The following is a 13,139-nucleotide window of genomic DNA, read 5'->3' as shown; positions in this document are numbered from 1 at the left end:
ACCATACTCCAAAGAGCAATGGCTAGAGAAAAGCAGTTTAACTCCTGCTCTTTTACAGCAACACATGGCACATGACACACTCCAATGAGCACATGGGTGATGCTTTTCAAGCACCACAGGTTATTTTTCCCTCCAAAGGCTCTACGACGGATTAACTGTTTCCAAGGCTTGTAAGTAAGTTCACGTGTGACAGCAATGAACACAGAATACTCTGAGTTGGAAGGGACCCACAAGGAAAATACATTATGCAAAAGTCTTTCATCAGGTAAACTCGGTTTGGAAGAAAATACGGTTTAGGGGGACAGCTGTGAATTCAAAGCAAGAGGTTTTCCCCTTCACCTGGCCCCACTTTTTAAACCTCGCTTAAATGCATTTTTGTTGAGTGAGTTCCTGTTGCTACCTAAGTATTTATATTTTCCTCTGCCTATCCATCGCCTATCCCAGGTCTGAGGGGCCAGAGATTAGACATCAACCAGCCGACCAGATTTTGCTCTACAAGCAAACCCGCCATCGGTAGCAAGCAGGGGAAAGCAGGCACGGGAGAAACAGCGAGTGAGAGTGGAAAACTTGCAGAAGTAAATTAAAAGCGGAGAAGGGAAAGGCGGGGGGCTGGAGGGAGGGGGGAAATGGAAAGGAAGAAAAAAAACAAAAACGCAAAACGAAAAGGAAGGGGAGCCGGAGAGGAGATGGGGGGCTGGATCTCAGTAAAACTTGCTCCAAGGCCATGGCGAGGAGCGAGCTCCAGGAGGGGAATACCTGGAATGTCCCACCACGGCTCCTCCAGCGTGTCCCCCATGCCGCCACCGCCGCCGCGCGCCGCCGCGCCTGCGCACTGGCCGCGGGGCCGCGCCGGGGGCGGGGGGCGGCGGGACTCGGGGAGAGATGTTCGTCGGGCGAGTCTTACGGACTGTTCTACTAAAATAAACGTGGGCGTTTAAGATGTGAAGGCTTTTGTTTGTTTCTTTCTTTCTTTTGGGTTTTGTCTTTTTTTTTTTTTTAAAGTGAATAATATAGAAGAGGCGAGAAAAAGAGGAAAGGAGTAAAAAAAAAAAAATGTTACCCGCTCCCTCACAACGTCCGTGTGATTGCCTCAAGCCGGCTCTATACTGTAAAATACCTGCTTTCTTGATTGAGGTATTTTACGTGAAGAGGTTGCTTGTTACCTGGGAATGGATGCTCTTGGCTCTTCGGGAGCCGGAGCCTGCAGGTTAAGCGAGGCTGTGTCTTTTCCCACAGGAGCCATCCCGCTTAAAGTCTGGGCGTTACCTTACTGGAGCACATCCCGAGTCAAGCCGTGGAAGTGAAACACAGGAGTGTAAGGACTGGAATTTATCATAAGGCGGCACTGTTACTCCGTGTGTAAACCGCTCCAATGGTTCTTCTGAACTTCCATCGAGAAATACTGATTGGTTTTCCCCTCTGAGGGTGCAGGTGGGTAAGGAACGTGCGTGGCAGAGCGTTAGCGCTGTCCTGCCCAGGGTTGCTCATGGGCGCTACCAGGTGGTTTTTAGCCCTGGCGAACAGGGTTCTCTGCGTAAAACTCGTGGGTTTCGCCCCGAGTACAGCCTGTGGCACATCACAGACTGTGGGGGAAGGCGCTTAATAATCAAACCTACGTATGGCAGAGCTTTGTGAAAACCGAAAGCACTCGGGCGCTGAGGAGCTGCCCCCGGCCCGTCCCCTCCCGCCGCACCGCCCCCCTCCGGTGCCAGGCTTCCGCGCCGTACGGCCCGCGCCCTCGCTTCCCGGCAGCACGGGGGAGGCGGGGACAGTAGCTGGGAAGGGGACAGGCTTGGGAAGGAGTGGCGTCGGGAGAGAAAAACTCCTCCCGAGCGCGCTTTACGGCCGGCGGCGGGGCACGTCAACAGCGATGGCGGAAGGGGAAGAGACGCCGCCGCCGCCGAGCAGCTGGTGAGTTACGGGGGTGTCGGTGCCTCTCTCCCGCTCCCCTCCTTTTCTCCGCGGCGGGGCCGAGGGGTAGGAGGGGAGAGGGGCTGAAATCGTCCCCGCCCGCCGCCACTTCCCCCTCGGGACCCACCGCTCTCGGTGTGTGAGGGGGTCGCGGTGGGAGCCTCCAGCAAACGCCGCCGGCCGGCTCCGGGGTCCCGAGAGAGGAAGGGCCCCGTCCACAGACGGGAGAGACACTAAACAAGGGCCTTGGGTCGTGCCCAGCCCGGGGCGAAGTGGTCGCTCCGGTTTAAAATGACACCTTTAATATGCTGTAGGAACTGCTCCAGGAGTCTGCCTGGAGTGGAGTTGCTTTGTTCAGTTCAGCTTCCCCTTTCGCTGCGTGCCTGCTCTCAAGCACAGGTGACAACTGTAGGTCCCTGCCTTGTTCTCTGAATGATTTTGCTCGCCACCCTCCTTTAGTGCAGCTATTACTTATAATGGATTTTACATTGAACCTCTAGGACAAGAATAGAGACTATTTCTGGAGCGTGTATAGGATCATTTTGATGGTAACATGATGCGATTTTAGTATTTGTTGTGTATTCACTTGAGATGGCTGAGGCTTAAACAAACATTGTGTTTAAACACTGAAGCTATTCTTACTGCACCCAGCATCTCCATTCGTGGCATCTTCACTTGTTTTTGTCTTTGTGCTTCTGCACTGCCTGTGATTTCTCTCTGTGGCTCTGTGCCACAGCTGTCCTTTGTCCTTTTCACACGCACGCTTCTCAAACAATTACTTTACAGACCTGCGTTTTATGATCACTTCAAATCTGATGTTTTCACTTTTAGGTTTTATTTGATGTGGGGGATTCGAAGTGTCTTGCAAACTATGCTTAACCTTCTTTGTGTGTAGTTATCTTACTGTAAAGGAGCCAGAAGACTCATGCAGGTGTAGCTGGAATCTGTTCTTTGTCTAGCTTGGTTCTACAAGTACAGCTCTTGGATAAAACAACTTACTGTCATTTACTAGAAATTGAAAATCAATTGGATTAGTTTTTTAGCCTTTCTTTTTCTTTTAGTTATAGATTCAGAACTAAAGAAGCTCTATAAAGTACTGTGTTGCATAAGCATTATTTCTAAGTACAGACTTGACTGTTTAATCACGTAATTACAAAGCTGATGATGGACTCATTGACAGTGCAGTCCTGACACTTTGAAATATAACCCTTGACACTGAATAAGAACCATGTTGAAATATCTCTGAAAAAAATACTTCAAACCTCTTTCATTACTAATGTTGAAAGAATATTGCTGTTTCCCAGATCACAACAATGAGAATAAGGACATGTGTGGTCTCCAGATGTATTTCAAGGCACAGCCTACATTGCTGATATTCTCACTGCCAGCCTCAAAACTATGATAAATTTGATATACTGGTACTACCAGAAAAGACAAACTTGAAGGCATTTGTTAGAAGAGATTTTTTTAAGTGTTTATGGGAACAATTCAAGAGGTTTATGCTTAAACGCTACATTAATATTTGAGAATGCATCTTGTTACTAGAGCTGTATGCTGTGAATAATATAAAGTTGTAATCCTCATTTAGAAACTTCGCATGGCTTTTTGGTTTTGTTATGTTTTCTTTTAAATCCAGTTTCAACGAAATTTTCTTTTTCATTTATTGATTTAAACTGTTGTGTTGTCTTCATATCTCAGTGCTGTGAACTGTTGTTGTTTTTCTAAGTACAGTGTGTATCTTTTGAAAGAGCTATTTGATGTAAATTACTCCTTTATTGTATTTTGAAGTATATAGGATTTCAAGTTAAAAAAACAAAAACAAAACGGTACTTGCATATGTTTGAGCTCTGTTGGGAGAAAAACTGGCAGTGCTGATTCCATATCCTCTTCACTTCCTTAGGAGTGATTAAAAAAGGCAGATATAATTTTGTGTTCAGAGACTGTGACAGCACCTTGAGTATGTAGAATCTAGATGTGCTTACTAACACAAAATGCACTTTATGTTTTTCCTGTGTTGACTTGACATGCCGTGCTGATATAAGTGATTTGGAAGGCAGAGGGGGGGAAAAATGTAAGAAACTAATTATGATTTAAAGCCCTCAAAATCTCTACTGAGTGCTTGGTGTTTTGTTCAACAAAAACGAGAGCAATTTGCCACTGTACAATACAATTAAAAAAACCCAAACAACATCACTGCCACGACAGACTTTGAAAGATGAAATTGTCAGGTTTTATTTCAATATGTAAAGGAAGTTTATCAAAAGTTTTGATTTTAAAATGAACAAAACCAACTTTTTTCCTAATGATTAATGCTCAAGCTTCAGGGAGCTTGATGAAGTAGTAATTTGTATTGTAAGATCTATACTTTGATAGTTAAGACCTGAACTAACTAAATATAACTGTAACCACAGATGGAGTTGTTCCTGTGCATTTAACTTTGCATTGGAATAATCCATTTTACAGGTCCCAAAATACACTCCAGCTGCTTAAGACAACAGGATGACAAATCTGGTTCACATATACCTTTTCCATGCTCAGAATCTGGCTTATTAGTGCTTGAAGCCATGATATTTCTTCTGAAAGCACACAAACAAAAAAAATTCCTTTTCAGTCAAGCAGAAAACTGACATACTTGAGTTAAAAAAGAGAAGTAAAAATGTCAGGGAATTGGTTTTCTCCAAAATTCCATTGGGGAAAAAAAAAGATTCAAGGGTGTTCTGAATACAATGGATATTTTGAAGTAAATGTGAGGGATTGATTTTTGTTTGTTTGCTTTCAATAGAGAACAAGCACTCATTAATTTCAAAGTAATATAGCTTTTGCTGAAGGTTTTTCCCAGTAGTCAGGAAAACTGTAAATTAAAAGTAGAAACCGGAGCGAACAGATTTTAAAAAGCATACAACTGATTGTAGCATTCTTAATACTATATGTAGTTTATTGGTCACTTCCTATTATCTTTTCCCTGATGTTCACATCCCCACATTTTTAATCCCTCTATTAGTATTTATAAGTATTGCCGAGAACCTCAGTCACAATATAAATAGTACCTAAAAAACCCAAGAAGTGGGTTAATCTGAATTCCCAACAGTTGATCAGTTTTCCATGCCTTCAGCTTTCACTCCCATCTTCAGTGTTTTAATTAAAAAAAGTCCTGTTGCTATCTGTGAACGTAGTTAGCTATTGATTGTAATATGTCACCAGACTGGCATGAATTTCAGAGCTCCTTCTGCAAGTATGGAAATTTGCTCCAGATATACTAATAGGAGCATTGTGCATTGTGACATTTAGAACAGTATGTCGTGTGGGAATTAACCTTTCAGGCCATGGTTTGGAATAGGCCAGAATTCTACACATCTAACCAAGATTTTGGATAGCATCTAGAAATAGGCAGTGAAGCCATGGTAGAGCAGAAAGTACAGATGTTCAGGTCTGGGGGAATTTGCCAATAAGGAGAAGTGCTGCATTCTTTTCAAAGTAAGTGTAATAATTGTCCATGTGAATAGAAGACTTCCTAGCTGATCCTCACTCAGGAAAGACAAGGATCCAGATTGCAAGCAGTTTACTGGAGTGTTTATAGAACAACACTGACTGAAATAAGGTAAACCACAGCCGGTGGACATGTGTTAAAGTACCGAAATCACTTTCATACTTAGTACTTTGCAAGTTAGTCTGAAGAAAATATTAATTAAAAAAGAATTTCCTCAGTCTTTGAAAATTCCTTACTTCCAGGCTGTGAGCAATCTTGGGAGTTGATGGAGGAAAAGAGTAGCTAATTGAGTCACAATAGAACAATGCATTTTTTTTCCCCTGCTGTTATTTCATTTAACTCCATGTTGTTAATGCATCACATCTCTTCTTGTGGCAGATGGACATGTTTTTTAAGGTGAAGTAGTAAAACTAGCATTTGCCTGTCATCCTTATGGTGTACAAAGTACAGTACTTGGAAGAAGTTTTTGCAAATGGTGCACACATTTGCAGATAGCATGTTGAAGTTGATATTAACACATGCACAGCTTTCTAAGCTATGAATATTGGCTACTAGTAACTGGTAGAATTAGGACTTGTGGGTCTGTGAAACATTCTTTGCTGGGTGATTTTATAATTAGTGTAGATGTGCTTTTAAGTGTTTTCCTTGCATGACATAGAAACCAAGTTTAAGTATTGCAATTTAAGACCTTTCTAGCTGAAATGGAATTTGCATGCAGCTGTTGCATTCATTTCCACATGCATACCTGTTTAATACTTGGACAGTATTTGTAGCAACTAGTTGTATTTTGTGTGCTGTAATTCAAGGCCTGTTGCTGTCCAATCTGTCGTGTCTAGTGTTCACAGAAATGTGCAATATGTCTAAGAGCCGATGTGTAACTGCTGTTAAAGTTAGATCATTATAGAGTTCATGAAGTTCTGCTGAGGGCTCTTTGTGTAAATGTCCTAGAAATATTTGATTTTTTAATTTGGGGTTAACTGATTCATTAGTTTAACTTTTCTGGTGTTAGTCATTACATACATGATTGGACAACAGGATAGGTGATGGAAGTACAAGTGTACTTTGATATTCCCCTTCCTCTCCATTTCTGTCTCGGGAAAGGGATCATCAACCCATGCAACCTGTAGTCCTACAAGAGTGCTTTGGAATTTTATTTTTTTTTTAAATACTAAAAATATGAGGAAAATAAGGCAAGTCAGTGTCTTTGTAAACTGTACTTTCTTTCATCCAGAGTTGCAAAATTACTTGAAGGAAGCAGACAGTTAGTTGTGCCCCAGTGTATATTTGAAATGTGATTTAAAGTGCTACCAAAAAATACTCACAAAGATACTGGGTGATACAATGCAAGGAAAATGTTTACTCTTCAGACTTGTAAATACTTGGAGAAGTCTATGAGTAAGGCTAGCTTGTTGTTTATTTATTGCTAAGTGTCTGCATACATTCTTACAGGTTTGAGATTTTAATCTGTTTATCCAAAAGGGTGATATTTAGAAAATCAGAAGTGTGTGTTTTAAGTTTTCAGGAGACCAAACTTGTGAACCTTTATATCAAGGAGTCAGTTGTGGATAAATGCAAATTAAAGAAGTAGACAAGAGCTCAACAGCTGACATTCTTTTTCTGTGGGTATTTGAATTGACCGCGTAGTCTGTAAGGTGGAGTAATTGAGAATTACACTGATAACACTTTAACATCTGTTACTCCATGTGTGTATAAATAGATGTGTTATTCACAAGGAATGCATCTTTGCACTTGAATATCTGTCCTGGATAAACAGTCGTGTTTTATGTTTTTCTCTGGCTGTAAACCTCCTGGCTGTGTGTTTAAGTTGTCAGGTATATGAAGCACAGCCTTTCCTAAGGCATATGTCAGAGCTAGAAGAGTTAAGAGGATGTAGAAAGGGAGAAGTTTTGCCTATGGGACCTATGTATCACTGCCATTGCTGTTTTTCCAGTGAACCTGGTGTTTTGCCACTGCTCTGCTACATGATATTGAAATTCCTGAAATCATCAGATGTGGTTCTCTCATTATTGACAGCATGGAAACATTGAAACAGTCTGCAGAAGCTATCAGAGAGATTGTAAAGTAATAATTTCTGAATGCATACCTTCTTATCTGTAATGCTTGTGAACTTTTGTTGTCTTACTATGGCAACTGTCATTACTCTTCGACTGTCTTGTGTATTTTGCTACTCTCTACACTATTGTTAATATTTTTATCTGTTTTAGTTCAGTCTTGTGCGTATGTCCACACTTAGAATACTGGAACTTGATAGTTAAATAAATCTGAGTTTGACTAAAAGCTCCTTTCCCATTTCAGGGAAAGATGAGGTTAAAAACTGACTGTTCTAAACCTTTGAAACAAGTGTTCTGTTTTCTAGGTCATCTAATACTTTATTTAAAAATAACTCCACCATCTAATGTAGGTGTAATGTTTGCTTTGTGCCTGTGTGAAAATATGCTGAAATGGAAAGTTGCTGAAAGTTGTAAACTGCAACTAAATTTGCATTTCTCTGATACATCTTGCAACATTTGTCACTTAAAGAAAACAAAAAAGCAAACTTTTTCTTCTTGTATGTAAATTGAATGGAATTAGAAGTTGAACAAGCAGCCTTAAAAATAAAGGAATAAATAACACTTTGCAAGTATTTATTTTTAGTAATTACCAAGTTGTCTTATGTCTTTACATATGTGTGGGATTTGCCTGACAGTAGCCTTCAGTCTAAATCTATTTAATAATAAACATTGAAAAAAATTGTATAATTGATTTTTAACATTACGTATCATTATTTTAGGATAAAGGATCTTGCAGACGCTCTAGAAGAAGGAGGCTGTGATCTTGAAACTGTGAGAAACATCATTCAAGGAAGGCAATTACCTGCTGATCTGAGGGCCAAAGTCTGGAAGGTGAATATGAGCTTAAATTAAGAAGCAGGAAATACTTGAAGTTGTGTTTCATTTGAGCCAAGTGAGTTAATTACCAGTCATCTCTGCAGAGATGTACTAGTGGAATTTTAATATGCAAGTATGTTGATTCAGTTTTAGAATAGTTCTGTTTAGTTAAATTACTGAGTTCAGTAATTGGGTAACTACAAAAAGACACTGAAATGTTTAGAGGGCTTTCTGTTTTTGTTTTCAGATTGCACTTAATGTTGTAGGAAAGGGAGACAGCCTCGCATCCTGGGATGGCTCCTTAGACCTGCCTGAACAGACTGTAATTCATAAGGATTGCCAAGAGCTAATTGGTAAGTTCAAGTATATTTAGATCACCTGTGTGAAAGTTTCTGCATTCTCAGTTGTCTTAGGACTTTGTTGTTTGAATTAAATAACCTGAATGATGTTTACGTTTTGGAGGAAGCTTTGAGGAGGAAGATGAGACAGCAGAAAAAAATCAGTAAGAAATTGTGAGTGAACAGTAGTATCTTACCTGTACTCTGACCTTGGCATGGGTGACATCATGGAAGTTTAAACTATTAGCTTGATAGTTTGCATGGTCAGAAACCGTCATGAGTTGAAAAAATCGTCATTGCTTTCCAAGCTCCATCTTTTAAAGCACACATTCTTTGTATAGTGTCCTTCAAGTTTTTAATTGTGTAGTGACTGGTTCTTAATCTGAAAAACTGGTGTAGCACCAAAATGCATATAACATTTAAGGGAAGAAGTTTATTAAACATTTCGGAGTTCAAAGGCTATTTTACAGAAAAATATTTTTTAATAGTGTTTCCAGAGAAAATGAAAGGTTGTGTTTGTGAAAGCAAGATGCTGCCAGGACACAGGCAATAATACTCCAGTGTGTCTGTAAGGAGCCACCACAGCATAGATTTGGCAGCTTGTCACAAAAATGGCCAAATCCCTGACACCATGAAACAGCATTAATATCAGTGATCAGTTGATGCAGTCAGTGCCAACTCATCATAAATTAGGATATTTCTTAATGACATCCATAAAAGAATCTTCTGTTGTATAACCTGTCATACTTTTATTTGTTCTTTCATGATTGAAAGTTAAGGCAGAGAATGGAGATACTGCAGTTCCACACTTTATAGCTCTAGAATCTAGCGGGGCCTGTTTTCCTTCTCTCTCTGTCCTGGAAAGGAAAGGGATGGGAATGGAATTTCCACTGTGTTATTTAATCACAGGATCTTTTCATGGTGATGGCAAAACTTCCCAATTAGTACTCATTATTTTCCTGAGGGGTAGAGGAAAGGAATTTCCAAATATTGACTGGCTTTGATGAGAAACTATTAAAGACTTCTATAATAAAAAGTATCATTAACAGTAATGAGACTCACGGGCTTCTTGTAACTGAGGGAGAAGGATGTTTGCTGGAAATTTAATGCCACTATATTAATGTAGTGTGTAGGTATCTCTTTCCGCCATCCTGGACATAAAAAAATATGATTTATAAGTCTGTAAGCCTAGCTGATCTGACTTCTGATTTGGATAAATGTGCATATCAGTTGACTTTTGAGGAATTAAAGGTGTGCATTGTGGGTTGACCTGTGTTGAAATTCAAATGAATTTGTTGTGGAGTTGAGCATAAGTTGTGTGCTGAGCACATAAAATAGGAATAGAAGAGGGGAATTCTATGCGTTAAAAGAATCTACATCTTTGTTTCATATAGATCCTGGAAACCCCAAACTTCTTTCATCCTGTTGTTGTGGTATTTAAATGGTATTTAAATGCCTTATCCTACTGGGGTTATAAAATCACTTGTATTTTGATACCTTTTTGAATACCTTTCTGTAAGCATTTAATCCAAACTGCCAGTCTTTTGTTTGTCTGTTTTTGTTGCTTTTTTCCCCTGAGCAGTCCTTATTGGTGCAATTGTGCTATGAAATAATCTCATTCAGTGTCTTCAAAAAGCCATTAATACAGTTTATATTTCTGTACCTCTTTCAGACCAGCTGTCAGTGCCAGAAGAGGAGAAGTCAGTATTAATTTTGGATATTGAGTCTGTTATTACATTTTACTGTAAATCCCGCAATGTTAAATACAGTTCTTGCCTCGGCTGGATTCACCTCCTCAGACCTCTGGTGCACCTTCATTTGCCCCGCAGTGATTTGTACAACTGTTTTTATGCTATCATGAATAAATTCATCCCAAGGTAAGACTCTTTCTTTTGCCACTGTGCTGTTTTTATTGGCACCAGAAGTAGTTTCTGAAAGGGTGTGCACATTAGTTTTGGTTAAAGTAGCACTGTTTGTAGCAAAGTGGTCAGATGCCATCATGTGTTAATAAACTGAACCATCTTTTGGTACCTGTTGGCCTGAAATCCAGGAGGTGGTTGAGTTGGTTTAAGATGTAAAGAATTAGCATGTGACTGATGTAGGCTCGATGTGCCTTTTAATGAACAACTGCCATATAACACAATATCAAAAATACTTATTTGTGAACTAATTCACATATGTTATGGGAAAGTGTTTTTCCCATTTTTGGTATCCAAAATGCTTCTATCTCTTCATAACCAGTAATTCATAAGCACTAATTAAGTCTCAAAATCTCTTTAGAAGTAGTTGACATCTTCCCTGTAATCTACTGAGTTGGGACTGAAATTACTTTTTTTAAGTTGCTAGATATTTTTATTTGTAATAAAAAATATCAAGTGGGAGTTTTTCATGCTGTTATGTAGGTGATCTCCTTAAAACAAGTTTTTATTTCTGTTGGAGTAGCACCTTGACACTCCAGCAAGGCCGTGGTGTCTTCTGATTAAGGCCTTGTGAAATAAATGTAGGGATAGTCTGTAATTAAAGATCTTAGTCTGGTTCCCTGGAGACTCCAGCCCAGCTGATGGATGTGTGCCATAATATGAGAAGTGCACGTTTGGTGTTGTGGCAGGAAGCATTTACCAGTCCTGTCACTTGACTGAGCTTGTGTCCAGCTCTCGTCTGAGATGCTGTTGGGCTCTGTGCTCTGTGGCCTTGTGGTCACAGAACTCAGGGGCTTTCAGACTCTCTGGTGCTTGAGTTTCTCTGTAGAAATCTAGGTGCTTTTTCAATGAGGTGTACACTGTTTCCTCTTATTTTTTTCTCTTCAATGGGAGAATGAAAGACAGAAAGGCAACTTATAGGAGACCTGCAAATCTCTGCTTGGGTCAGTTTGGTCTCCGTTTGACGTTTGACTGCTGGACCATGATTACTGTTTGATGAAAGTGATGGTTTTAACTTCTTGCTATTTTTGATTTTTAAATCATATACTTTTTACTCATATTTTTCTATCTGCAATGAAATATTTATTGGGAATTTAATCTAACAAAATGTTGAATTACTTATATTTTTTAATTAGAATTATTCTAAAATTCTATTATTCTGTTAACAACATTGGTACCACGCTTGTCTTATTTTGATATTTAAATCTAGTTTAAATACTTCTGTATTGTATGATCTGTCAAGTGTTGGCAGTATTTCATTCTTTCTGCTGCCTTGTTAATATATGGGGTTTTCAGTGTTGGTTTTGTTTTGGTTTAACTCTTGAGGCAGGTTGACTTCATGCTCAGTACCTGTGAATTAAAAGAAAAACAGGAAATTACATAATCAGAGATAAAGAATTGCTACTGAAAACAGCAGTATTACAGAGGAGTTTATGACTATTTTCACTGCTACCTTTTAGGGATTGTTTTATGAAGGGAAGACCATTTCATCTATTTAGACTGCTTCTTCAGTACCATGAGCCTGAACTCTGCTCCTTTCTTGATACCAAGAAGATGACTCCAGACTCATATGCACTCAACTGGGTAATAAAGTGAAAGTAGGGAAACATAATGAAAAATAAATTTCTGTTGAAACTTAAGTACATGTTGCCAGTTTGTGCAAGAGTAGTACAAGCAAATAGAACTGCATATATTGAAATAAATTGCATGTTTTAATTTAAAGTGGGCTTTTTGTCTTCACTTGTTTAACATAAGATATGAGGTCTTGTTAACATCACATTTTTAGTGTTCTGGATGTTAATTGAGCCACAGATGTTAGGAACTTCTTGGAATAAGTGAGAATGAGAGCAGCTGACATACTCAAAAAGTAAGAAGCCCCAATATTACTTTTGATAGTGGGCAGCTATATGCTTGTAGATATGGATATACATCGGTCTGACGTGTCTTTTAAAGTCCAAATACGAATTGTTTTAAAAACCTCCATGCTATATTTATGATATATTTATGTCTCTTACAATTTAGGCACATATATTTTGCAGCTCTTGAAGCATTAGTCATTTCCTCTTCAAAACTACCTCAAGTTGGGGGTAGTTGTAAAGTTTGTGTAGCAGGACTACAACATAAAGCAGAATTTTCGTGTTTCAGTGCTGCTACAAAATCATGATGCTGTGCTTGCACATGCAAAGTCTGTAATTTAATAAAGAAGACTTTGACACATGAACTCTTCTAGGCTGTTCTTTCATACCCATTGGCTTTGTCAAAGTTTTTTCAACTCTGTGAACTTTCAGTCAAAGAAGACTGAAATGAATTATTAAACTGTGAGGTCTGTATTTGTTGGGGCTTTTTTTAAGGCTGCTTCCAATTTTATTATAAAAATGTGTCCAGGAAGAATTTTTATGTACTCAGAATCTGCCTTTTGCCAGTTATGAGCCTTCAAAAGAGATATCAGGTCTTTTTTTTTTTTTTTTTTTTTACTACTCAATCTCCATTTTTAATAGAATTTTCCTTAGTAAATAAAAAGTTCTTTAAAGTTGTTTATTAAAATTTTAGTGCTTAATTAGGAGAAAAAAAAAATCTTCCCTCTGAGGGGTGGTAG

The 13,139-nt window shown here is 39.1% G+C and overlaps 2 protein-coding genes across 6 annotated transcripts in view; one reads left to right on the top strand and one right to left on the bottom strand.

The window, feature by feature from the left end:
• CMSS1 (cms1 ribosomal small subunit homolog) overlaps positions 1-822 on the bottom strand; it is a 222,676-nt gene extending 221,854 nt beyond the window's left edge. Inside the window, exon 1 of one of the 3 annotated variants that reach the window (XM_027653368.1) lies at positions 757-822. In XM_027653368.1, the coding sequence (XP_027509169.1) occupies positions 757-796 (40 nt within the window). In that variant the 5' untranslated portion in view covers positions 797-822. The remainder of the gene's footprint in view (positions 1-756) is intronic. The other 2 variants (XM_027653369.1, XM_027653365.1) reach the window with 2 other exon arrangements.
• Positions 823-1,703: 881 nt separating this feature from the next.
• Positions 1,704-13,139, top strand: part of TBC1D23 (TBC1 domain family member 23) — a 35,121-nt gene continuing 23,685 nt past the window's right edge. For 2 of the 3 annotated variants that reach the window (XR_003529293.1, XM_027653361.1), the window contains exons 1-5: positions 1,777-1,911; positions 8,190-8,301; positions 8,534-8,639; positions 10,297-10,501; positions 12,004-12,127. Coding sequence is in view for 2 of the 3 variants with exons in the window: in XM_027653361.1 (XP_027509162.1) it covers positions 1,871-1,911; positions 8,190-8,301; positions 8,534-8,639; positions 10,297-10,501; positions 12,004-12,127 (588 nt within the window). In the remaining variant the exon portion in view is untranslated. Of the gene's footprint in view, positions 1,912-8,189; positions 8,302-8,533; positions 8,640-10,296; positions 10,502-12,003; positions 12,128-13,139 lie in introns of all 3 variants that reach the window. The other variant, XM_027653362.1, reaches the window with a different exon arrangement.

This window comes from Corapipo altera, unplaced genomic scaffold (genome assembly GCF_003945725.1).
Source record: "Corapipo altera isolate COAL_440 unplaced genomic scaffold, ASM394572v1 61, whole genome shotgun sequence".
In the NCBI taxonomy this organism is placed as follows: domain Eukaryota; kingdom Metazoa; phylum Chordata; class Aves; order Passeriformes; family Pipridae; genus Corapipo; species Corapipo altera.
The sequence above is the reverse complement of the archived record's forward strand: the minus strand, read 5'-3'. Positions and strand labels throughout refer to the sequence as shown.